The 27051-nt window shown below is 46.5% G+C and overlaps 1 protein-coding gene across 4 annotated transcripts; it reads right to left on the bottom strand.

The window, feature by feature from the left end:
• Nucleotides 1-5097: 5097 nt before the first annotated feature.
• On the bottom strand, nucleotides 5098-12223 carry NFKBIZ (NFKB inhibitor zeta). Of its 4 annotated transcripts, none has more exons than XM_075168490.1 (12): nucleotides 11941-12223; nucleotides 11338-11477; nucleotides 10359-10395; nucleotides 10150-10256; nucleotides 9262-10025; nucleotides 8708-8813; nucleotides 8233-8379; nucleotides 7813-7876; nucleotides 7006-7175; nucleotides 6246-6356; nucleotides 5966-6133; nucleotides 5098-5311 (listed from the first exon to the last, which is right to left on the bottom strand). In XM_075168490.1, exons 1-12 carry the CDS (start codon nucleotides 12170-12172, stop codon nucleotides 5258-5260), a joined length of 2100 nt encoding a protein of 699 aa, XP_075024591.1. In that variant the 5' UTR covers nucleotides 12173-12223; the 3' UTR covers nucleotides 5098-5257. The 4 variants fall into 4 exon arrangements, with proteins under 4 accessions (XP_075024591.1, XP_075024599.1, XP_075024573.1 ...); XM_075168498.1 differs by having other exon boundaries at nucleotides 10150-10253; XM_075168472.1 differs by lacking the exon at nucleotides 5098-5311 and having other exon boundaries at nucleotides 5801-6133.
• Nucleotides 12224-27051: the final 14828 nt, after the last annotated feature.

The following is a 27051-nucleotide window of genomic DNA, read 5'->3' as shown; positions in this document are numbered from 1 at the left end:
ACTCAGACTCTTCACAGTCTGACTCGCAGCCCAGAGAAGTTTACAGAAGCAATGGGCAACTTCTTTCATTTGTCTGCTCCCCCTCCTAAATGTAAGGACCACCTTAGTCATCTTTCCCTCAGGCTCTCTGACTAGCAAAGGGGAAGGGAGAAATTTCACCAGAAACTAAATGGAAAACCACGTGTGAAGTATAGGTTGGTTAGCGTAGCAACCGCTTTCTCAAAACAGCCTAGATCGAGTTTTCAGAGCTAAGAGTAAGGTTTACCAGGTGAAACAAAGACTTATTGAGTCAATCTCTTAATCATAAGAGCTGAAAATAAATACACACTAAACAAACACAGCCCAAGATATATTACCTTTCTCCAGCAAGACCAAGATAGGCGCTTGAAGGAGAAACCAACCCCCAGATCCAACTATTTGAAAAGAGACAACCTCTGGTGTAGCATCTCCGCACTAGTGCGGTTCCCAATTTCATTAGCGCTGCCTTGAGTTTTTTGCTAACGGCGATCGGATCTAAAGAAATACTGTAAGACTGGTCCATTAGTCAGCAACTCTCAGGAAATTTTGCCAGGAAACAGAGCTGCCATATCAGCAGCCCATCCCTTGAGCAAACTAAACCTTTCTCCTCTCAAATTAGTATTTCATCTTCTAGAAGAAATTCAAAGATGCTAAGAGAGGCTTCCTCTCAAAATAACAAAACACTGCCAGGCGAGCCCTCACTGCAGCCCCGGGGGCAGCGGGGAAGGGAGGTGGGATGCTGCTTGAAAGGTGCCCTGACTTGTGGGGGTGTCGCTTGTCTTTCTAAAACCAGGCACAGGCCAGTGTCTGCACCAGCAATGCTGGTCCTTGTCCTAATCATGAAAAGTGAAAGGTAGCAGTATTGGAGCTTGATGACACTTAACCAGCTTGATGAGGAGTCAGTTGTATGGCTTTTCCATCAGTATCTCAGGCCAAGACCACCACCAAACACTCAAAAAAGGTAATAGATAACAATAGAAGAATTTGTTTTCAGTGCATTGAAAGACCAGCTCAATTTTTGTCAGATGCTTAATTGCAGGAGCCTGTTCTTTAGCTTCCCATGTTCACTGCACTTTAATCATCCTCAGCTCTTCCCTTACACAGGAGAGCATATATTTTTAAAAGAAAGGCAACCAGATAAGTGAACTGTCAGGCGAGAAGAACAAGCAGTTCATGTCGTGTCTTTGAAGTCGCTCCTACCACACCCAACCTCTCTAAGAACGCACTTCCTGGATACGTTTTCTTTTTCTGATAAAAATATAAAATGAGCAATAAATGTGGGAAATGTACTTCTTCCATCCCCAGAAGCAGAACACATTTCTTGTAAATCGTGGATTGCCACCTTCTACAACTCCAGCCAGATAAGTAGCCCACAAAAATCAAAAAGCAACCCTTTCCTGAGGTTTGGCTTACTTAGACAAACAAATCAGAAACATCCTGGGAACAAAGCTCCATGTGTCTTAATATCCCTACTCAGACGTAAGCCAGAGTCTCTTCTGCCTCTCCTCCAACCAGAGAAATAAATGGTGCACCTGCATCTGCATCAATAACAGCTATTCAGCACTTTCCCAACACCATAAGTTTCCAGGTAAATACTATTAGCCTGCTAAATATTTAGTGCCACTTGTCCTTCAGTAAAAAGGGATTGTTTCTAATAACTAGTTATATCATGTCAGATACGCCAGAACTTCCCAATATCGTAAGAGAGAAAAATGAGTCAGTTAGAGTAGGGAAGCTTTCATCTGAAATTGCCTGCTGAGCTCTTGAGACAATGAAATTAAGCTCTAGGCAGATTAAATTAACTTCAAACACTTCAGTCTCCCCTCAGGAGTTTTCTAACTTGGAGTGCCAGGAGTGCCCCTTCCAGAAGGGCACAAGTGCCGCTGAAAGCCCCACACCGCTTGCTAAATGCCTCTCACCAGCAGCACCTACATTGACTGAAGGCACGCTTATGCTCTGCCACCCTTAGAAGCCCTTGGTACTTTATCCCTTTGTGAGATGACTCAGTCAACACCGCCCAAGAAAGGAGTGCCAGGCAGTCAGATCGGGCTGATCTGAAGGCCAGAATATCTCATCAGCAATTCTTTTTCCTGTGTAATCACCTCTTATAAAGAAAATGGAAATGAAGTGGAAACAGTGCTATCAGGCTCCTCATTAAAAAAAAAAAAAAAAAAGAGACCTAAGGCAGGGTCACTTGCAGTGAGAGGTGCAGATGACAGCATCTCCAAAACAATCTGGGCCCAATTAGCTGTTCACATAAAGAGGTGACATTTCATCTTTGCATACCCTAACTAGAAATTCGATTCCATTTTCAGTCTCCATCATCATTTCCCACTCTTACCTAAACAATATACAGCCTCCTCTCTCCACCACCTTACCTCAGCACCGAAACCTATTTTTGAGACTTCCAGGGACAAGTTTTTGCACACAGCAGGAGCAGAGCAAAGGATCTGCGAGCACTCCCCTGAAGCACTCAGCTGGCTGCAAGATGATTTTCCTATGTTTTCTCCTCATGAAAGGTGCAACCAGTATCAGTGGAGCCAGACTGAACCCATGAACCACTAAAAGCCTAACTGCAACGGTTTGGGTAAAGGGTATAATCTAGTCTGGTATCGGGTCTGCAAGTGTCCCCAGGGAAGAGCCGAGAGCAGGGCAAGCCTGCAGTGCAGTACGTCACCCTTCAACACAGCGAGGACTGCCCCACATGGCTCATCTCGTTCGTAACTCTCCACAAAAAGGTACTTCTTCTAACTATGCACCCCCGCATCAACAAATGTCTTGTTTCCAACACAGTCTTCAACTACCTGAAGGAATCGTACCCTGTTGTCTGTTGTGTACTTGGTACCTTCATTAATAGCCTCCAGCTCTCAGGCTGGAAGGGACAGTGAGCAGTTCATCCCGACGCAGTTTCTCTGGCCTGACGCGACTCTGCAGGCCTGTCATACCTGCTGTCAGCCATTGCTTTTGCAGCTGAAGAGCCCTCGTCTGCTCTGTTGCTCCCTGCGGGGAAGCTCCTCCACACCTCTGGGCCTCTTCCAATGCTAACCCACTTTCATCTGAGGGGACACCCCAACCACATGCAGCAGTACGGCAGGGGTGGACCACCAGTAATACAATAGCATAGACGCGCTCTTGGTTTTCTTCAGTCCCTTTCCTACAGATCCCAATGCTTCATCTGCTTTTCTTGGCTGTTGCCCTCTCACCAGCTCAGTGCTCATCAAGGACAGTCTGCAATGGCAGTTCTTCTTCCTGAAAGGGCACGGCCATCTCGGAGCCCATCTTTTTATTTGTGAAGCAAGGGGAGTCTTTCCCCATGTGTATAGCCTCACGTGCTCATGCAGGCTTTCACCTGTGCTAAGGTGACTGCTTGAGCTGCAAGAATTGGGGACCAAGGCAAGGAAGTCATGGGGAAAACATGACGTTGTCAGAACTGCTATCACTCTTTCAAGTATACAGGGACAAGTGCTCAGGTAACAACCTGCGATTTGGACAACCTGGTGACTATTAACTCTATTTGGGGCACATCTACTAAATACAGAGGCAACACAACTGCATGGTGCATGACCCAAAACACCCAAGCACCAGCTTCAAAACCAGCATCAAACAAGAGAAAGCATAAGGAGCAGGATGGAAAGACTTAATTTCATCCTTAACAAATGGACCTCCACCCGTCTCACAGTATTACCATGCTAAATCAGTTTTATCTCAAGCTTGATTTCATCATTATTTGTATCACAGACAGTAACCACCAAAATTTAATTTGCATGTTTATTCAAACACAAGTTACATGAGACCCTTCAAGAAATACATCGCAACTACGCCTCCGCATATCAGATTTTTTCACTCAGCTTGTCTACAAGACATACTTTGTCAAAACAGCACAGAGTAATTAAACAGTTACGGCAGAGAATTGCGTGTGATGCAAAAACAGTTTAAGAGCAAAGACCAAACAGAGAACATATTACTGGATTACAGCCCAGAATGGATCGTTCAGAAAGTGACAGGAGGAGGAAGTTTTCTCCAACAGAACACAAGTATACAGCATCATTAGTATACACTTTGCATTAATACCCATAATTATTAAAAAATAGAAAAATGTTAACTTCAAATATTACTTGGCTTGCCACTATACCTATAAGGTAAAACCATAAATGGACTAACTCTGCTTAGGAGGTGAAAAACACGAAGTCTCTAGAATTAACTAGAGCCCAATTCAGCAAACTACTTACACATGTGCTTAAGTCCTACTGACACTAGTGGGGCTTACACATATTGAAGTATTATAATTAACACAGAGAGATTTCAGCACGCATCAACAGTTAAGTACATGCTAAATACTTTCACTGAATCAGGATCATATTCCTTAAAGTACAACAAAGTTATATACACTAAAAAGTCATGATCTTTCTCCCTCAATCTATTGTCCCATCAAAAGAAAAACCTCTACTGGGTACGAGAAAAACTGACACAGTCCCCTGAAGAAGCATGGCTTTTCATGTTTTATTAACAACTCCAAAAACATGCACAGATCAGTGCTAGGGACAATCTATCTTAACTGTACTTTCGGTCTTCAGTCTTTCAAACAATAAAATTTACCTGATTTGTACCAGTATAGTATTAAAACTCTATATGCAATTTGCAAGTTCAAGATCAAGGAACTTGTTTCTTCAGTTCATTCCCCAAGCGATCAATAGATTCTTAGAACTATACAGCTGTACAATAATGCCAGTCACTATATAAAATCCTGTATGAGATACTGGAAGAAAGCTACAAAGTTACCTAAATAAATGTTCAACTTCAAAAATATTTTATTTCTCTTGCACTTAATATTTGAGTGTTATTAAAAACACAAAAAAACAACTCTGCAATGTTGACATGTATCAGCCCTCTCTAAAGATTTCCTGAAGAATTGTCCTTGTCCAGAAGTTATCTGTATGGCTGCTTACATAAAATCAGTCTTGCTGTAGCTATGAAATCCAGGTATCCAGGCAAGTGTTCCACGTACTTGGGAATGAAACATTCCCATTTGCTCAGAGGAATTTGATTGTTGGGTTTTGTGTTTGGGGTTTTTTTTTTTTTAACTCTTATATAACCCACTATATGATAGTGAACAAAATACTTTTGTTTCATAGAAACAACTAACATTTGCCCACACCGGGCAAATGGTCTATTTACAGATACGTTAGGACTGCCTGACTGACAGTGAGTGTGAGTTGCTGAACTCCGAGAAACATGGAGCTTAAAATGGCGACACTCTCTGCTGAATCGCCTTCCCTTTTAGGATACGTCTTATCTGGAGAAGAGAAAAAGATAAAACATGAGTATTCATCATCCTAAAGTGAGTCACAATCTGAAAAAAAAAAACCCTAGACCCAGTTCTGCACTCCTCATTTATCTGAGCCTAGGTTCTGAGTTCAGTTACACCAGAATGGATCCAATTTTATAGCATTTGAACCAATGAAAGGCAACAGAATTACTCAGTTGCTTAAGTTATTAGCTTCTTAGGTCAAGAGTCTCCTTTTTCATCATGTATTTGTATAGCACCTAGGAAAAAGGGATTTTCTTCATCTGTTATTCAGGCCTAAGAAGTGCCATTACCAATTATGACAAGAGCAACAAAAGCATGATGTCAGGCCATACTGAGACCAACAAGAGAAGAGATATTACCTCCAGTATGTTGCAAGGTTACAAAGAAAAAACCTAGCTTGACAGGAAAAAGTTTTTGAGATGGAGAAAACAGAAGCTACATGTGAAACCTATGATTTCAGGTCTTTGTATATTCTGCCTGATCCCAACATTAAAACCGAAGATCCCTGAATAAAATGGCATTTGCTAAATCTTTTCCTTAAAAGCCGCAACTCAAAACCCAGAAGAAACTTCTGGAGAGGAATAAGGCTTTTGTGTAGATGGGGACAGATGGGAGCAAAGGAGAGGGTTGGTTTTTTACCTGTTCTCCTACAAGGCCATCAGGAACCAGATGAACTGGCTGCTCGTTCTCCAAGTTTCTGGCACTTGGATCAGCTCCCTTTCGCATTAGCAGGCGCACAGCATCCAACTGACTCACCCGATACTGCAGGCTGGCAGCCACGTGGAGTGCTGTGTTGCCGTTGTAAGCCTGGAGAAGACAAAGCAACTCCATGAAGGAAAGGCAGGGGCATGAGCCTCAGGACACATGCGGTGCCGCACATATGCCGGATTTTATCTGCATTCCAGAAAAATCCTCATACCTTTGCATTAACAAAAGAAAGGCAGTTGGGCAGCTCCAAAAAGAGACGAATGAGCTCGAGGTTCGCTTCTTCTGCTGCCAAATGTAAAGCGGAGCGACCACTTTTGCGATCCTATCAAAAAAGAAACTGTTAGTCTTCCCTGAAGGTGCTTTACCTATCCAGGGTGAACGTGCAAATAAAACGGAAAGCGGGGTAACTGCAGAGTGTTGAACAAACATATTTGCACTACAATTCACTGAAAGTCAATCTGAATATATATTTTAATATAACTATCTAATGATCAATGGACCAGATCTCATTTGGCAGTACGCTTACATAGCCAAAATATCAAATGTTATACGAAGTGATGATCTGGCCCAGCACAGACCTAAACTGGGCCAGGGAAGCAGTTTTTAATTAACATTTGCAGTTCAAAAATGAGGTATCATCAGTACCCTATTACTACGGATACCTCAGAGTGCTCCAAACATATTCTTATACTTTTAAGACACAACCAGCTGCAGCCAGCATAGCATCATTCTTAATCCAGAAATTAGACTGTCACCTCCCTCTTTCCCTATGCTTCATTTGCATTGATAATACCTTGTTCTGAATAAATGCAACATTCTCATTCCACTTGGGTAAATTAAGATGTAGGGAAGCTTTCAAATTAGTCTACTTCCTTTGTAATAAAGCTGAGATGTGGCATGGGAGAAAGGGACATGTTCTGCTTCCACATTCTCTCTCTATCTGACACTTCAGACAAAGCCGCTGTACTTACTTTTGCTTCAACAGAGGCTCCCATTTGTATTAGAGTCTTGATGGTTTCTACCAGGCTCTTGTTTCTCAGCAGAAGCTCCTGGACCTCAGGGGAGTGAGGCGGCTGACTGTTTTGCAGTTCATGCAGCACAGCATTATGGGCCAGAACAGCACAGTGCAATGCTGTCAAACCTTAACATTAAAAAAAAAGTCATCATTAATGAATAAATGCAATACAGAAGTATTGACTGGCTGCTTGGTTTGAAGAACAGATAAAGGAGCTTCTCCCCATGTCAAGCCCAGGGACAGTTCCACATTCATAAGTGACAATGATTGCTCTTGAGTGGCTCAGGATTTGGGTTGTCCATTGCCAGGAGTTAAGTCGCAATCTACTGTGAGTTCTCAGTCAGCAGATAAAAATCCATTTCCGATATATTTTTTTACAAAATGTACTTTACAAAGAGCTATTATATGGAAAGTGGTTCAATTAAAACAGCTCTCCGGTGTCAGAGAGTCTGGCTTATGTATCCACCAAGGTATTGCTGGCACTCACACTTCTTAACAATAGCCTATTACCACCTACACTCTCCGTGCCAAACATGGCAATCACATGTAAGAGGGAAGAGGTCCTGACAGGCACAGACTAACCATGTTTTTATCTGACAGATATGCCAATTGTAATGTAATTTCAATTGTAATTGTAAATTTCAACCTGGCAAAGATATATTCCATTTTATTGCTTCTCAACCCAGGATAACATTCACATCAGCAGCCATAAAACATTGTAACATCCAGTAACTCTGTAAATTATAAACTCTTAACTACTCACCATCATAGTTTGTTGCCTCAAGGTCCACATACTGATTGCTTCCCATGGCTCCCTTTTGGATTGCCTACAAAAGTGGGAACAGGTATGCATTTAGGTCTTATCCAAACCACATATTGCTTCCTTAAGCTTGTATGCAGTCTTACTGCAACGAAGTTGCAGTAAATAATGGCGTTAAGAAGAGACTTATTTATTGTTTTCGTAGACTAGAGGATTCCACCAAACTACTCTAAAACGTTGGTAACCTTAATGTGAAATTCAGTCTGACTTTAAGCCATTACTGTAGAGCCCTGAGACATACTCACAAGGCTACACAGAAAGAACGACAAAGGGAGGAGTGGTGTTTTCAGAGTTTCCCAAGACAACTAATACGAAGTATGAGCATTAATGGTCAGGGCAGAGCTACGCCTGCCTGGTTCTTACCTGAAGGACCTGGGCATGCCCCTTCTCAGCGCAAACATGCAACGGCGTTCTACCCCAGCAGTCTGTGGTGTTGACTTGAGCCCCCAAGCTAACCAAGTCCTGCACAATGAGATGCTGATTGGCAGCCACAGCAACCTGGAAAGCACTCTGCAAACATCGAGAAGAAAATTTAAACTATTAGTCATCTGATCTCGAACAGGAAAGAGCAACTAAAACAAATAAAAAGCCTAGCTACCTGGTATTATTTAAGCAGCGATTATGAATACCAGGAAGCCAGGACAAATGAAGCAGAGCACATAGTTTTACCAGCTCAAGGTGATCCCAAGTAGTATTAATAGCTCAAGGTTAATATTAGTATGCAGGCTAAATCTCTGGGTTAATATTAAATAAGCATTTCACCAGATCTTCCTCGAGGTCCAGACATGCAGAAGCGCTCAGGTGCACAAAGCAGGTGCAAAGATTTTGAGAGCCTCACCTGGCCATTGTGCTCTTTAATATCCAGCATGTGCAGGGCAGCCATCTTCCTTGCAAGAACATAGGAGAGCGCTCGTCGGCCCTGGGCAACCGCAATGTGAAGGAAGCTGCAGGAAAGAGGGGAAACACAGAGTTACACCACCATACAAACCAAGGCTCAAGTCATTACAGAGATCCAAACATTCAGGAGGGGTGTTACGCTGCCAGCTTCAGACCTCCTCTGGGTGACTAAGACAGGAACACGGGTACCTTCTTCCCAGGGCAATTTAAAGCATCTAAATTAGAATCTTTTTCTCCCCATTTACTAGATAGAAGTCTAACGATAAGTACCTGAAATTAGACGATACAAACACCTTATCTACTCAGTGTGCTGCAACTCTGTGCATCGCAGCCCATCAGCAAGACCACACGTTTCACTTGACTAGCGAAACTACTGCACTCGTGACACAAACACTGCTAATGAACTGCTTCCATTACAGACTCATGGTCCACCAAAACCCAGACAAACATTCCCCAACCTTCCACGTCAGAAACACCAAGATAAACAGCACTCACGTGTCGCCATCTGAGTCTTTTGCAAGGAACTGGTCTTGAGAGATGTTAGCCAGTTTGTTTTCCTCCTGCTCCACTTGCCATTGAAAAAACGACTTGCCCAGCTGCGTCGTGCTTCTGGCGATGTTTTGGTCAGGTAGAGAGACATTCAAAGTAGCTAAAGAGACACTCCGCTCCAGACTACCACAGATGTTATTGGAAAGCAAGTTGAAGTTCGGAGCATGGGGGCCGACATCAGCCTGCGGGTGGGCACTGGCCAGCGGCTGGAGGGGAGCAGAGATGCCCTCTGAGCCTTCAGAGTCATTCAAGAGGGAGGAGAAGCTCTGCGATGGGCAATACTGCAGTTCGTGGCTCTCAAAGGTATTCTGCTGGTAGCCAGGAGACTGGTCATTGGCAGCAAACGGCCTGTACTCCAGGGAAGCATCCGAAGCATAGCTCTGCGACAAATCCTGGTTCTGGGATGAAGGGAACTGGTAATGCTGTGGCGGATCAAGCATATGCTGGGAGGTGTTATCTTGGAAGGCTTGGTACTTCTGGGACGGGGAGAAAGCCTGTGTTCCCGAGCTGTCCTGGTACTGCTCACCAGGCGAGCTGTGACTGGAGACAGTGTGCAACCAGCTAACCTGCACCGTGCTCAGAGAAACAGGGCTCGACTCGTTCTTGATGTTTATAATGTTCTGAAGCAGATCAGAATTGCTGTCGTGCTTTGGGTCGTTTTTATGAGTCTCCTCCATGCTATCCATAGAAGTTGGTGTCTGGGGTGGCGTCTGTCAGGAAAAAAAAAAGAAAAATCAAAACAAGTCCCAGAAAGTTAAGAGGCATTACTGTATCTGGCAGTTTCTGATTACACAAACCAAACTGAAAAATAAAGGCACGGAAAAAGTTCCTTACCAGGAGGTGTGGGTGAACATTAGCTTGGCGTTTGAAAGAAGGTCCATCAGAAAGGAGCTCGGGAGCCTTTCTTTTGCCACTGTGACCTAGTATGCTCTTCAGCTCTGCTGGAAAAAAAAAAAAAAAGAATTTAAAATCCATTTGGAGGTTACTGTTACAATCAACTTTTAAAATCTTATTGCAGGGTATTTAAAGAAAGGGGTTTTTACCTGTGTACTGCTCGTAGTTCACCAATCCTCCTTGTGCCTTTTGAGAAAAATCCAATTATTCCATTAGTATAATGTTATCTCAGGAAAAAAAAAAACACCACACAAAACCAAGAAGAAAGAAGCAGAGACTTGCTTCTAGAAACATAGAATATACCTTAGAATAATTCTAGTACATGATTGTCTAACCCTAACTTAATTGCTTTTAATTAAGATTAGAAAATGGAAAGACTTTTATGGAACTTAAATGAAAACCACCATTTTTCTTAAGGCTCTTTAAGCTATTTGTTACAATACCACAAAACTCAAGAAAATCTAGAGAAAGACACTTTTCCTTACTAAGGTCTGAGGACTTTTTTTTTTTTTTAAAAAAAACATAAAATAAGCGAGCCAATTTCATACTTCTTCAATGCCGTGAACTTTTCTATGCAAAAATTTTCCTGTGACAACACTTATTTAGGAAGCTCGCAAACACACGCTCAGAAAGACTATTCTAAAAAAAAAATCTCCTTTAATCTTCCCAGAATTTTCTCTATTTTTTTTTTTCTGTTTCTATCTTTTCAGACTGGAGGGGTCTGCCTTTATACTGTGCATTCCACACAGAGGAGCACAATGGCATGACCAACGATTCTCTTCTGAGAAGATTCCCCAACTCTTACAATGAATGACCTCATTCCAGTTAACAGGGAGTTTCTGTGGTTTCATAACACAAACATATCTTTATCCAAACTCCATTTAGAAAATAAAGCTTAGTAAGAACATTTCAAAGTGCCTCCTTCTCCCACAGTAAACCCTCTCACTAATTTCTTCCCAGCTGTGTTCTTCCATTACGTACTGAAAAGGAAAAACACTGACTCCATCCACATCAGATAAAGCAGCAAGCTCATTTCCAGCGTTATCGCATGCCTTTATTTTTTTTTTTTTTTAGCAACTTCAGTAACCATTAAAAGCAATTATGTCAGTGCCGAAAAATGCTGGTTACCTTGCCTTCCTCCGTGGCGGAGCCCGAGGACATCTGTTTGCAGCTCCTGAAGTGCAGCAGGAGCTCCTTCACCGAGTTCTTCACGCGGACCCCCTGGAAAGGTCCTCTGTGCTGCTTCCCCCCCCCCATGTGTTGCTCAACTGTTGGGACATGAAAACAAAACCCGAATTTAAGCCACTGACTCCGTTTTCACTTAAAAAATAAAGAGAAAAATAAATAAAACCGGGAACGCTTGTGGGAAACAAGCGAAGTCCCCCCGGTTTCGCAGAGCAGAGGCGAGGCGATGCCCCCCGCACCCCTCCGCCATCTCGCAGGCGTGGGGCTCCCGCCGCCTCCTCACCTTGGGACCCCCCGCCCGCTCCCGCAAGGCTGGAAACGCCCCGGCGCGGGGCACGCTGCGCCGGAGAAAGGCTCCTGCCCGAGCCGGAGCTCCCGCTTTTCACCGCTTCGGGGGTTTTTAAGCCCAAAAGGGTCCGCGACAGGCTTCGCGGCGGCTCGCCCGGCGGGGCCGAGGCGGGAACCGCGGCTTCGCGCCCTCCCCCGCCGCTCCCCGCCGCCCCCCCGGGCGCAGGGGGCCGGGACCGCCGCCGGGGCACGCCGTACCTTGCAGCGCGGGGCGGGCACCGCCCCGGGGGTCCCTCCGGCCGCCGCCGCGGCTGCTCACCGAGAGGTCCGAGTCGGAGCCCGGCGAGCCCGGGGCGGAGTGCGCCGGCGAGCAGCTGCCCTCGCTGGAGTGGGGCGAGGCCCCGTAGAAGTAGGCGAGGTTGATGGGGCTGCTGAGGGCGCCGCCGTCGCCCCCATCGGGCGCCGCGTCCCGGCTGCTCTCCACGATCATGGCGGTGCCGCGGGGCGGCGGGCGGCGGCGGCGGAGGAGGGCGGCGGGCGGCGGAGCGGGCGCGGGCACTGCCAGGGCTGGGCGGGCGGCGCGGCGGCGAGTGGGGGGCGTCGGTGCGAGCGGCGGCGGTTATAGCGGCTCCGCCCCCCCGCGGGGGAGGGGCCGGGGCAGGGCGGGGCCGCGCTTCCCGTAAGGGCGGTGGGAGGTGGCCGCGCCCCGGGGCGGGGCGGGACGAGGGGGCGGGGAGAAGAGGGCGGGGCTCGGTGCCCGCCCCGCCCCGCCCGGGGCCCCACCGCCCCCGGGAGCGGGGCAGGGAGTGATGGGGTGGGACGGGGGTGATGGGGATGGGGATAGGGATGGGAATAATTGGGACGGGGATGGGGATAATTGGGATGGGGACGGAGATGATGGGGACAGGGATGGTGGGGATGATGGGAATGGGGATGACTGGGATGGGGACAAGGATGATGGGGATGGGGATGATGGGGTTGGAGACGGGGATGATGGGGATGGGGATGGATGCCACCTCGCACCCTGCCCCTGGAGGCATCCCCCAGCTTTTGCAGCCCCCACTTGCAACGCATGCAACCCCAAATTTCCACCCTCTTGTGCAGCTGCAGGAGTGGAAACCACGCACATCGCCCTTGGCCTCCCACCGCCGCTGATGCAGGCTCGCCTCCCCGCGCACACGTACCTCCTCACCCCGAGCGCGATGGCGCAGGAGCGTTCGCCCCTCTCCTGCCAGGCCGCGGCGTTGGGGACACGGGCTTGGGAGAACGGGGATTTTTTGGTCATGTGCGTCCAGTGGGCAGCACCCAGAGAGAAGGGGAACGTGAGCGGTTACTCACGACAGAGATGAGTCATCTCTTTTCCTCTGTTATCGGAGCGTGTAGTAGGCAGGGGGCAGACACGGGAGTTATTTTGGTTTTAGGTTGCACCCTACTGCGGTGGCAAAGCCTCGCGGTCGAGGCCAGCAGGGAGAAGCGGGTAAGCAATACAATGCCGAAATGAAAAGTGGGTGAAACTGTGTGCCTGCGATTACTGTTAACAACACTGCTGAGTTATTACCAATATTCACAGGGGAAATTCTCAGATTTCTACTTTTCAAACAAATATTTCTGCTTTCCTCGTTTCCACTGAGGTCACCATCTTCTAAAATACAAGTGTGCATTTTTGTCCATGTGAGGTTGCGATTAGGAAGTTTTTAGCACCACAGCTGCCCCAAAGAATATGTAGTAAAACAACACAGTATTTCTAAAGCATATTATGCAAATTGGAGGTCTATAATTTAGATTATTATACATGTTTTAATTGTATTAAAAAACATGAGACAGGTGCAACGTGAAATTATATTAATCAGCCCATGAGGAGGCAGGAGGGAATTACTTTATATTATTCAAATATTTCTTCCGCTGCCAGGTGAAGGAAGGGTTTCACTGGGAATTAGCTAGGCAGTTTTCTATTCCAAAGACTGTTGTTTTATGCCACAGATTGAATTTATGCAGTCACAGTAAAATTTGCAAATGTAACCCATAAAATGAAATCAGATGCCAAGTAATATCAGAAATAGCATCGTCTAATAAAGTAAAAATTTGCTGCTCGCTAATCAGCAGCTATCTCCCAAGTGCGTGTTCTCATTGATTTCAATGAACGTCTCTATGCAAGTGAGGATTTGTGAAATCGGGCTGTATGTTTTAAACATGCAAGGAGATAGTTCTCTGTTGTTCTTCAAGCCTTAGATCTCAGTTATGATACCTTAGCCTTAGGTAGTCACTTTAAGTGTTTCCCTGTAGAAAAGCGCTTGCTGCTCAGAGATCCTTGAGCCACCGAATGCTCTTTGCACGCTCGGTGGCTAATGGGAGGACCCGTAACCCACCTTTCTGATGCAAAAATCAACTTTTGCATTCGCATCCCTGACAGGTAGCCAGGAAAGTGAGTCGTTTCAATCTAGCCAGGAGGGTCTCCAACTGTGGCAGCGAATGGATCTTGTCTTTTAACATGCAAATGGTAAATGAATCTGAGAAGTCTATAATCCAGAAAATTAGATTTGGCACCATATTTGTCTGTAATTCCCTTAAAAATGTCAAGATTAAAAGTAGATTTCAAACCAAATGTGGATTTCTCTCACTGTAGTCCTACTGTGTCATGGAAGGTCCCTAAACCACACGAAGGCAGGGACAGACAGCGCCTTTATCCTTGCTATTCAGTAATTATTTTGGAATGGATTTAATTGAAGATTAGTCTCTGCGTATGAATGAAAACTATTCTATGAAACAATTTAATGAGGTTTTTGTCTTGAAGAGGGCGTGGAATTTCTTTTTCTCTTCTATTCCAAAGTTTCTACTCTACTGAATTGCTGACTTGCTCTCATCTCACCAAGCAAAATCCACTTCGGGCAACACTCTCATACCTCAACTCGTACTTGTTTCATCAGTGACATCTTATTTATCAGGTCTCCTGGCATAAATCTACTCCCAGTCAAAGCAGATTAAGACAAGTCTAATTCCACCGAGCTCTGTAACAAAAGGCTCTTTCAAAAATACACACACCCATCGGTTGCACAAGACGAGCTGGCTCCCAGCAGTCTTGTACTCTCAAAGTGCTTCCATGCAAGTTACTGGTAAATTATTGCTACATCTACAAATTGAAATTATTAATGTTGCAGACCTTGAGCATCTGTTTTTTGGCCCAAACACTACGTAACATCTGTGGTGACCCAAACCCCGTGAGGCACCTTCAGCCTAAGAAAGTTCCTCCTGGGCAGGGTGGTGACCAAAAGTGCTTGTCACCTCCTCTCCTGGCGGGAAACCCGGCGCAGCCCGTACAGACAGCAACAAACTGGGGAAAAGGGGGGTCAGCTGGGAAGGCATTTGGGGCTGCGGTGTCCGGGTGGTTTCAGCTTACTTTGGCCGGACTGTAACGCAGCGCGACCCATCAACCTCCCGAGCTGGAGAAGGCTGCGAGGCGGGCGTGGAGGAGGACGCCCCAGCTCCCCGAGCGCTGCCCTCCCGGGTTTTTATCGCACCACCTCCATTTACTGGGATGTACCAATAATGCCAACTAGCGGCCAGTATTAGCAACATTTGTCCCGAAACCTTTCTTATATACATCTGGAAATAGTGAGATGTGCTTGTCTTGGTATCTCAGACCACTGTAAAAATAAGAAACAAAATGCATTTGTTTCCGAAAATTCTGCTCCTTCCCTCTCTTCAGAACACAGCCTGGACAAGTATTGTGGAATTAAAGCTAATCAGTCTTGGTTTAGGTCATAGCAATATACTTGATCACTGAAACACCTTTGATCACAGCTTTTGAGTGTGCGAGCTGTGCACACCCTTGAGCTACCTTGAAGGGATCTGAAAATTCAGTTAAGAACAAAAAAAAATCCTGTTGCACTCGCTGGGTAGGGGCCTCATTGCAAAAGTCAGAGAGGTTGAAAGGCAACACCTTAGACTTTAGACTTTCACCACCACCTAAACATCTAGGCTAATCACAGTCATATATTTCCCTTTTGCTGTCCTAGTCAGAGCCAGCACAGAGAAAAGATGCACTGGCCCTGCTGTGCTGGGCTTCCCTCTGCATTACGCCTCCCGTAACTGTGCCCTTGTCACACAGAAACAGCTGAGCCCCTGCCCTAAGTCGAAGCAAAATGAAGAAGCCTGCTCAGTGTTTTGGGGGGGTCTATTAAAACCGACTTCCATGTTTTCAACACCCTTTTGAATTGTAACCATGAAATTTTCTCTTATATCTGGGCCCTCATACTGAGAACAGCATTTCAATAACGACGGCATGAATTCAGACTGAGGGAGAAATTTTGCTGCCCAGCTTTCAGCCATCTCTGGTTTATCCTTTCTGACATGAGCTTTGCAGTCCGAGCTGCGACGCTGCAGGGCAGGGGGCTTCTGCGCCGTCCTGCGGAGTGGCAGCAAGGCAGCCGAAAGGAAACCTCCAGCTGAACTGCCTGTGGTCAGCCTGGAAAAGCCCACACACAGCGTAAGGGAGCAGAGGGGGTACCAGGCAGACGGGTTGAGGACTCTCAGCTTGGAAAAATCTGGGCTGCAAAGCTCGGGCAGAGATTTTTGTGTGCTTGCAAAGACATCTTCCCAACACCCTATGTCATCCCCTACAGCTTTGTGGGTAAGTGATCGCTGCCGATGTAATCCCTGATGTAACTAGTCCCTACCTCTATATGGTCAAACGATGTGGCCCCACAGTTTAGCCTCACGTCCTGCTCCCAGGATTGGTAACAGTGCTGTTACGTGAGCTCAATTCCGGGATCTCTGGTGAGAGAAACCACCTCCTTTGAGTGAAGCCTGGGCACGGTTTGCTCCAGGGCTGCTCCCTAGAGACAGCATGAGCAAAACTCTGCCAGTTGTCTCCCTCTACGTTAGCTTATTCTCCAAAAAGGCATCCTACCTCCTCTTCCCTCTCAGAAAATCCCCTTGAAGCTGTAGCTCCAAGTCACACATGCAACAGTTGAAAAGAAAAAAAAACCAAACGAACAGAAGATGCGTCCTGGGGAGGCCACGTGGGGCTCAGAAGAGACCAAGGCTGAGGAAGGGCTGTTACGCTGCATGGATGTGGCTGGTCGGCTGTAAGGTCGGCTTGGGGTTTGCGTGCTGTAAGGAAAGGGCTAGCCTTTACAGCACCAGTGTGCCTGCACTGCTCAGTCCCTGGGGCACATACTGGGGTGAATGCTAAAGGGGATGTAGGCTTTAAATAAATAAATACATAAATAAATACAGCCCAGAAAGTGGAGCTTTGCCTTCCCCGTAGAGCAGCACGTAGTCACTCTGCCAGGCACGCAGTCCCTCCTAACCATGAGTAAGGAACATGCCAGCTCTCGGAGCAGCCCACGGTTCAATGGGTACGGGAGCAGAACAAACATCTCTCTTCAGTCCGTCTCCTAAGCAGCAGCGCGGGACAAAGGTCAGCCTCTAGGTAAAGTGGCAAAGCACAAACTACTGGTAACAAGAACTTGGTTTTGCAACACATTTCTGGAGCAATATAACCTTTGTGGTATTTCTTAAACTGGAAATAAAAATGGTAGTTTACAACCCAGTTGCTTAATGCAAGTGAATATTTGCTGTATGCATGTCAAATGTTCCTTATTCTCCAATGGGTGTATAATTAGCCTCCTGCTGCAGACTGTGAGTTGAGGTGTGCGAACACCGCCGCCACACCTCTGTACCCTAGCAGCATTTCCCCACAGCACGCAAACCCCAAGCCATCCAGCATAACGCTCGGTTTGCTTTTAGAATAGCATCGAAAAAACCAGAGGTAAAAAGCTTAATAACTATTCCATTCCTAGAGACCGTTCAGGATCGATGCCCGTGTTTGCTTTAACGGTTTAGGAGAGCACACGTCAGCAGGTTGGAAATGGTCCATGACATGGTTTTGCTCTAAAAGCCAGCACAGAGGAGTCAGTGTTTCTTTCCTCTTTGCTGGACTTGTATTGCTGCATTTTTCCTGGATGTTGGTCTCCAAGACTGACGTTCTGGGATTAGCCTGAACTTCAGAAGGGAGCATGTATAATTCTTCATATTAAAGGAAAACTCAGACTATTTATTTAACATATGTCTTTTGGGGCTTGCTCCTTTGATCCGAAGAATGCCCTCAATTCTGCTTTTTTCTCCCAGGCTGTTGGATATTTTAAAAAAATTCAAACAAAAAAGTGGGTTGCTCCTAAGTAGATCCTTTCATGCTGTGTATATAAAGCAGCTGAAACCAGTACAGAGGAAAAGAAACCCCAAGCCCAGCAAGCATTACAAAGCTGGCTAAGTGGATCTGATTTCTGTACAAGTAAACAGCTTCCCTGTACTCTACAAACACCTTGTGTTTGTGGACATTCCTCTCAACGTACTCACTGCCCTCGTTAGTCACGTTTTCTCATAAGCTTACATATCTCATTAGTTCATTAGCGCCTTGCAGTAGGAACGCGTGGCTAAGAAGTACGCGCACCACTGACGTCACAGCGTGTAAACAAGGAGCAGAAGGCCGTTTCCCCATAGCAAAGGGCAACGTCATATGTCACCTGTAAAGGATACTGTGTGTACATAGACGAGGTAAGTAGTGCGCCTCAAAATATTTTCCTTGTTACGATATTCCAGTTTAGAAAGGGAGTTAGCACAGTTTCTCAGTGCTGTTAGGGAGTCTCAGTGTAGGTCTGAAGGGGTAAGCATCAGTTTTGCTCATGACTCATGATGAAGACCTTTTTCCTCCTAACTCAGGTGACCAACCTGGGCCAAAACCTGTCATTCTGAGCCCACATTGATTTTATGTTCTGCTGTCAGATGCAGGAGCTTGTGCTGTAAGCACAGCAGGTGAGTTAGGCTCTGGTGGACTTTGATTTCAGTCTTCCTACCTTCCACAAACAAGGAGCACTTCAACCACCTATAAAACAAAATCACTTTCTAGCAGGGTCTGCAGAGCTGTCCCAGCGCAGCATTGCCACTCAGCTCCTTAGTAGAGGAATGGGAGGAAAAATTGCTTTATCTCTGTGAGATTTTAACCCAGAAAAATACAATTTTTTGAACTGCAATCTACCCAGGAGCCTGCTTTCCTAGTCTCTCAATTTATGTGTAGTAATGGGTAACCTATCTAAGGTTAAGGTTGCCATACATCCAGGCTTCCCAAACATGTATTTTTCTGCTCAAAAACTTTGTCCAGGCAGATTTTGAAAATTTACCCACTTCTTGGACATGGCAAACCAGTCACATCTACCGGACAGCAGATCTAACTGGCCTGACCCATCCAGAAATCTCAGGCACAGTGTCAGCGTGCGTGCACATCACCCGTGCTGAGGTTGCACGGTAGGATCGACGCCTGCAGGAAGCCTCAGCACTGATTTGCACACAACCTGTGAGCATACCATCAGCTCAAGTGTGCAGATCACCGTGCAGGAAAGCCCAGGCAGAAACAAGACAACCACAGTAAAAGACACTTGTACCATGTTAACACGGCAAAGATTATTGAAGAGAATGCCCTCGTCTTATGTCTTGATCTTATTTCACTGTGTTTTCCAGTTTATAGAGTTTAAGTGCCTTCAGTTCAGACTTCCATTCCCTAGAGAAATCCCAGCTTTCAAAACACATGGCTGTCTGACCTTGGGAAAGTCCTGAAACTCAGCTGTAGAGCTGTCCTCCATTAGTCAGACAAAAATTCAATAAAGAGGAAATTTTCTCATTTGAAAAAGCACCTAACCCAAGGCAGCCAAATAAAATTTTACTATGGTAGGGAAAATGTTAGGTTGCTTTCAAGCAAACTTTCCTGGTGCTTGGGATGAATTGCATATACTAGGGCAGGTTTTATCTTCAGTTAAACGTGTGCTGGGACAACATCGCTTCATCTATGGGTCAGAATTTGCTGCCACATAAGTTTCAGCCACAGATGTCCTATGTCTGCATAAAGGATATTAATATCATGGAAAGGATACTAATACCATGTTCTTTCCTGCTTCTACAGACTTAACAGCCAGTTGCTACACATTTAAAAGAAATCCATGACAGTAATGACAAATTTACAGTAATATGTAAATCATGCACGAGTTAGCATAAAACATCAAGAAAGTTGGAAATAAACTCTTTGATTTGGTGGGGCACAGTGCAAAGCTCTGTTCCCAGGCGTTGGCTCCCTCCTCCAGTTCTTAGCTGGGAAAAGACACCGACCGAAGCCAGATGCATCCTGTCTGACAGGACGCTGATCTTCACAGAAGCTAGCCCATGGATGTTTAAGTTTCCTTTTAATTTCCTGCCAATTTCTTAAGAAGAAAGCAAGAGTAAAGGCAGCTCTTGTTTCTACCTTGCACGTTTTGTCTCAGGAGCTTAGGGTTAGGGTGACTGGGAACGTGAAAAGCCACACGGGGGTTTCTCAGTAGTACCATCAGGACTGAGTTTTGCTACCCCCGAAACCGCGGGGCTAGAAGCAAAGCCAGGTCAGGCCGTCCGGGCTGCGGCAGGAGGCAGAGCCGAAGGGAGGGATGGGGCTGTGCCTGTCACCCCGCGGCTCTGGGCAGCCCAGGGGTGGGAAGGGAAGCTTCCCAGCGCCCAGGAGAGCTGCTGGAAGCCCGTTTCCAGCAGTTGATTGATGATGATGATGATGATATCCCAACCACCGCCTCCAGGGCAGCAGCAGGGCTCTGGTGCAGGCAGGGCAGGGTGCAGGGCTGAGGCTGCTCGGGCTGCCCCAGGCAGCCCAGGGCTTGGCCGGTGCCCGGCACCCGGAGGCAGAGAGCATTTCCTCCTCACACACACCCTCCTCCTATCCACTGCCATTAAACACAATCGGAAACACGTGCCTTGCTGTAAAGAAAGTCAATAAAAGGTCTAACTGGCCGAAAAGAAATCACTTGCCTACGGAACCAAGCTGATACTGGAGTTTCTTTTGGAGCAGAAATTTGTCCTTCTTCCCAATGTCCTCGGTGACATTTGTCCCTGACCACCGGTCACCCAGTCTGGCTGAGGGAGAGCCCAAGGTGTCACCCTTTCTCTGCCCACTATGTGCCTCCAGGCAAGCCACAATGTCCCAGCTGAAAATACCTGGCTTCCATCTAAAATACTTGCAAGCTACCCATCCCCAGCAATACCCAAGTCTCCAAGTCTCCGATGACACCATGGTATAAACATGCACCCAGATTTTGGGGATCTAAAATCCAGACCACATTTCATCCTCAGCTTAGTGCTGAGCTGCCTTCCCTGCCTGCCAGTTACGGGCACGGGTAATGAAGCGGGGTGCTGCATAATCGACCTCCTGTGGTAAGCCAGAGAAACCCTCACCAGGCGATGAAAAGAAGTTTATGGTTTGGTTTAACAAACCCCTTAGCATAATAAATTTTAAAGTGAAGTTTAAGTTCATTAAACTTACTTCTTCTCATTCCCACAGATGTCTTGCTAAATTACAAGAAAGTAGACGTAGATGCCTATTTTTATATATGCTTCCCTGAGTTGTCTCACACTGCACCATGACAGTTTACTCCTGTCCTGTTGAAGCTGGCAGGCTGGTATGCTCATGCTATTCTGAAATTACTGATGAGCTGCCAGGAAAGAAACTGTAATCAAGATTATACAAAGCACCTGCTTCCACTAACAATGTTTCTTCCATTCAGTGCTCTCAGTGCTTAGCTTCCCATTCATCCATCCATCCATCCATCCAAACTCTGGAAAGCTACTGAAAAAAGAAGATTGTTTCAGAGAGAATTGCCCAAAACAGGTAAGCTATTTAGAGGTATTTTGCCCCTAGATCCACTGTGGGCTTTCAAAAATCCCATCGTTAATTGTGGTTTTTTCACACTTGGTTATTACCCGTTACCTTCTCAAAAGCCAGCCATTCTTCCGTGCCTGACCCCAAAACACACACAGACAATTGTGCTACAGCACAAGCCACTTGCAAGGCTATTGGAAGTAAAAAAATAATGAGAAGCCAATATTGTTCCAATCAATTACAGGTTTTAAGCAATAAAGCAAATAAAATGATAATAGTGTACCTTCATGTCGGAGGAGTGAAGTTAGAATTAGCTCTATGGAAAACAAGCCAGTTCTTTGCACTCCACTGGCAACTGATCCTTCCTTATGGCCCCGTCTGTGTGAATGATTGAAAAGTTCCTCTGAGGTTTAACGGTGTGAAACAGAGAAGCAGCAGCAAGGAAACTTTTTTTTTTCCCCTCCCTCACAAAAGTCCTGCTTACTCTGGCTTTCTGGTCACAGAGAAAAAAAAAATATTAAAAAAAAAAAAAAAAGACACCCTAAACAATCCCCCCAAGTTCATTACATCTCCAGGCTGAGTACCCACGGGGTTCTTTTTATTGCAGTGGATCACACACCACTTATCTTACAGCCATGGCTATCGGGGCGGGGGGGATGTTATGTGAGAGGAAGCGGCAGGGTGGAGGAGGAGGGTGGTGTGAGCGTGGCTCCCTGGACTTTTTCTGCACGGTGGAATTTCCCAGGCGGGGTAAGCCCTGGCGGGGACATTCCCCTGCCAAAGAGGCTGGCAGGAAACCCCGGGCTGGCGTAACGCCGCCAAAAAAGGGTCTAGAAGACACTGATGCGAGATTCACAGCAAGAACAATGAAAAAGGGCTGTACAACAAAGGGGCGAAGAGAAACCTGCAGCGTACAGCGCGGTGGGGTTTCTTTCCCGACGGGGTGAGGTTCTCCTCCTTGCCCCCCTCCTGCCTGCAGTGCTGCCTGTACGGCCACAAGCAGTCAAGCTGCGCCTCGCAGCCCTTTTCTCTCTTGGCACTACCGGGAAACCCGGACAAGCAGGTGCCTGCGTAGCGGTCGCATAGGAAGCAAGGGGGATGCAGTGTCCCACAGATAAAAAAACCAGCTCCAGCCTTTGGGAGTTGGAGCAGGGCAAACACCTCTCCTTGGCGACAGCCTTGATTTCAGTGGGATTTTGCCCTCAGGAAGGTCGGGATGAGTTTCACGGAGGCTAGTGTCAGCATGAAAGCTCCATACAGCCAGAAGCCTGATTAAAATGGGGGGGTGCTATAAAAAAAAAGAAGGGGAAAAAAAAAGTACTCCCCTTTGTCACAGATGTATCAGATGTAAAACAGTCACCTGCTCCAGTAGATACAATAACCTTCAGCATTGAAGGTTTCCAGGATTTTCCTCAAAGGTGAGCAGATCCATCTGAATCATACTCCTTTTTCTTCTCCTTCTGGCAGCGGCACGGGCCAGTATTCACCACGCTTATCAAACACGGTGAGCAAGGACACAGGACACCCAAATCTTCTCAGAGCAAACACCCCGTGGCTGCAGTGCCTTTTGTTACCCCTTCCCAAGCGCAGTTAACGCGTATGGTTCCTGGCGGCTGGCACCAACAAGGTAAAAGCACTGAACCACTTAACCCCCTGCCCATTGCGTCCCCAGTGCCTCCTGCGCTGGAACGTAGATGTTAAAAACAAACAAACAAAAACCCCTCAGACTTCACCCCTACCCTCGCCCTGCCTCAGCAAGCTGCAGGAGGGAGGTAGGAGAGAAACTCTCCTTCCCAAAGGTGATCATTTTGAAACCTTCCCCCCGCAGGCAGGAAACCCTGCGTGGGCTCCATCTTCCTGTTCGCAGATGTATTATATCACTGGAACATGTTCAACTGATAATCTTGATGGGCTCAATACTTTTCTTTGAAATTAGGGCGGTTTGTTCCAGCCGGTGCTGGTATTTGATTGTTTGCTCGCCGAAGACCCACAGTGCCCTCAGTCTTGCTAACGCATGGCAGGGCAGTGCCGCGGCCAGACCCTTGCCCTGCTCTCTCCCGCAGCAACCGTGGAGCAAAGCGTGCTGCTGTCGGGGACCCGAGAGGCCTCTGGGTGCCCTCACAAGGTACCAAGATCTCTCTTTGCAAAGAGGGGAGGCTGCAACCCCAGAGGGGACAGGGGGCCCAACACCACGGGCGCTAGGAGCAGCACCTGGAGCACCACTCAGCTCCTCCACCCCTTCCTCCCCAGGTGTTGCTGCCTCTTGAATCAGGGCAGCTCGGGTGCTCTGGCTCCTAAAGCCATGGGGGACACTTGTTATCAGCTGTAAATGCACCGGAGGTCAGGCCCCTCCTGGGCACCGCCCACCTGTGCAAATAGGCAATCCCCGCTGCAAGAAAAAGGAAAATCTAAATAGGACAAGAAACAAACCCAGGAACAGAAGGGCAGAGTAACAACGCCACGGCCAAACAGCTGATGTGTGGCAGGGCAGGATGAAAAGTCATTACTTCAGTCAGAAATCAAAATATCTACTTGTAGCAATATTTGTTGCACAGAACAACAGGGACATCAGGAAGAAATCTGTTGATGTAGAGAACCTACGTTTCAAACAGCGGATATGAAATTGTTGAGATTGGAAGATACACATATATTGGACACATTTTACAGCAATGTGAAATAATTGTAATATCTGCTTGTTACTGGAGCTCTTGAATTTTTTCCATTGGATTTTTAAGACAGTATCTTTTTTCCGTAAAGTAACTTTTTTTTTCCATTTTTACTTATAAAAGCAAAGGCAAAACCAAGACACAGCAGAAGCAAATAATGATAACACAAATACACAGGGCAAAAGTGATAAAGGTGGAGCAGAAAAAGTAGAAACCATTAGAAGGAAGAAACAGCTAAAGACAGAAATAGCTGCCTTGCCAGCGGCAAGCGATGATTCCCTGAGAAGCTGATTCAGGCAGAGAAAGAGGGCAGGCGGGACTGGAAAGCGTGACTCACCCAGCCCAGGGAAAACTAGAGGGTAGGAAGGAGTGGAAAGAACTGAGCGCAGGATGGCGAGGGGGAAAAAAACCCGTGAATTTGTTGCAGTTCTTTCACTGCAGGTGCTTTTGCTATGCCTCTCACCTGCTGAACTCCAGTGGGCACATCCTACCTGGAAGCTCTTTTGTGAGATCCTTCAGAGTGGGCTGCCGTGCTGCGGCAGAGCCATAGCACCCGTCCTATAACTAGTCCTGATTATTGCAAACAACCTGCGGCGGAGATTGAGAGGGAAAAGGGAGAGCCCTGTATCAAGCTGAACCAAAAAATAACAGGTTTGTACAGAAGGCCCAAGCATGGGCCCAAGCACACCAGGTGAAAAGCACTTGTCTATTTTCAGAGCTAGCCAGAGAAGGGAGAGAATAGCAAGTGGAGGGGCAGGACAAAATGTTTAATGGATGGCTGAACCAGGGAACACTGACTGACATAGCATGGACTTGCTGTCAGACCGCAGAGTCTGCTAAATTTTCCACGTTGCAGGAAGAAGTGACTTGAAATGGACTGTTCTATCCCAGTAAAGTTTACTCCTCTGGATCCTTTTGTGGATTAGGGAAAAAACCAATCAGATTTAAGAGAATATTTAGGGGGAAAAAAATCATCCTCTGAAGGACAGTCTTAAGCCTAAGAGTTATCAACGTCTATGTCATCAACTGAATTTCATTCTAAAATGAACTCCAAGTAAAAGAGCTTCATCCAGTGGTGTTTGTGCCATTTGTTTTCAAAACACAGCTACCCAGGATTTAGAAAACAAACCACCACCAAGACTATTACATTGTGGCTTATGTTTTTCATTTGAGAGTCATCCCGGGCTCTTTTTCAGTGCCTCAAAGCCCTCTTCTGGCCACATTCATTAAGGATTCACTAATCTATTAAGCCCACACCAGCTGACACAGTCAGGATGTGGGGGAGGGCATGCTGTACTTTCACTTGGGTTTAGCAATGTGCTCACTCTGCATCTGGGGCTCATACAAAATAACTCACACGCTCTTAATTCTCTAGCATCCTCCCACAAAATCCCTCTCTCCCATTCCAGGCAGAGGAGCTCCTGTGCTATTCACTGTGACAGAGTCATAGAGCAGACCTGCTTATTTCACCCCAAAAAAGGCTATGGAATATGCCCACGAGGGGCTAGTAACACCAACAGTGAAGGAGGACACAGTAATTTGGACAGGATTTTAGAGACCACTGCCTAGATACCAGCTAGGTTACCTTACGTGAGAGTTCAGATCTAAGGTGACAAGCACCGCGGTGAATTAACATTTCAGGAAAGACCTAAATATCTAGATTCAGGGAGATAATAAAACATTTCCTCAATTTCAAATACATTTGTCCTGTATCATAAGAAAGACAGCTAATCTTAGAAGTTATGTAGTACCTTGCTAATTGGCGATGCAGCGCTAAACCATGGGATGAGCACAAGAAGCCCCATTCCAACCAGATAGGAAACCACGCAGTCTCAGCTCTTTGCCAGCCCCGGCGAGCCTCCTATCCCTCCGTCTGGCAGTGTGAGGCTCAAGCCCCTTCCCTGCAAAGCATCTTTGCCATCTCAGGCAAGTTACATGCCGTCACCACAGGCTCTGAAGAGCACACAACACAGGATGAAAGCTTGCCTGTGCACTGCTCCTTATCCTGGTTATAAACGCTTTGGTTTTGTTTTAAAAAGTTCCCCACCTATGATACCTGTCACGTCTACAAACACATGAAAACCCAATATACATGGCTTCAAACCAACTGTAAGCAGAAGGTTTGGAACAGTACCTAACGTATGATTGCTATGACATTGCTGTCGGGGAGGGAGCAGAGGAAGAGGTGGGTGAGCAGGCTGGGTGGGAAGAACTGTTCCTTTTTTGACACATTTGGAGAAATATATGTATGTATATTTCAGTGTACTATATCGGAGGAGTGACTCTGTCCCACATGATTGATATTGCCTTTGGAAACCTCCACATGACCAAATCCCCAACCTTCTTCCTCTCCCTGGTGTCACAGATCAAGACCTTTGCACGCTGTCCTTCCTTTGACCCCATCCTACCCTTTTTGCTTCCCCTCTCTTTCCTACCCCTCACCCCCATTTCCCCTCTAAGCATGCCTGGGGCCTGACCTCACACCATACTGAAAAGCAGCTCATGCTTTGCAGCCTCTCTCCTCCATTTTTGGCTAACTGCAGGCTGACATAGGTGGGGCAGAATGGCCGTGCACTTCACTTTCAGTTTCCAGAGCAAAATGCTGGGAATAAGGTACTTTGCCTTTGCCTTGTTACCTAGTGGCTGCCGGGTGGCATTGACGAGAGCAGGCTGGGGCATGAACTCAGCTCTTTGTTTTGGGGCTACCTAGGAGCAGCACCCTAGATCACACCACCGGCCGTTGCCCCCTACCCTGCCTCCTTCAGCGGTCACCATCGAATGAGAGCGGGAGTAGAAAAACAGAGCAAACACTTAGCCATATTGCCTCAGCGTATTCTCTTCTAGTTTCCAGGAATTTCTAGTTCAGGGATTTTTCTGAGTCAAACAGGCTATTTTTGACCGTATGTCCAGGAAATCAGCACACAGGGCAATGCACCCTGCTTACGTCTTTCCCAGCTGTGAATCCTGGCTGCAACCTAACTCCAAGACAACCCTGGAGCTGTCCCCCAACTCCTC

This window comes from Calonectris borealis, chromosome 1 (genome assembly GCF_964195595.1).
Source record: "Calonectris borealis chromosome 1, bCalBor7.hap1.2, whole genome shotgun sequence".
In the NCBI taxonomy this organism is placed as follows: Eukaryota; Metazoa; Chordata; class Aves; order Procellariiformes; family Procellariidae; genus Calonectris; species Calonectris borealis.
This window is presented reverse-complemented; position numbering and strand designations above follow the sequence as displayed.

Coding starts and splice junctions, on each gene's coding strand:
- NFKBIZ (XM_075168472.1), bottom strand. CDS start 12,172: ATGATCGTGGAGAGCAGCCGGGACGCGGCGCCCGATGGGGGCGACGGC. Junction 10,026..10,149: donor ATGTTCACCCACACCTCCTG/GTAAGGAACTTT, acceptor TTTTCCTGACAG/ACGCCACCCCAGACACCAAC. Junction 7,877..8,232: donor GGCATGCCCAGGTCCTTCAG/GTAAGAACCAGG, acceptor CCACTTTTGTAG/GCAATCCAAAAGGGAGCCAT.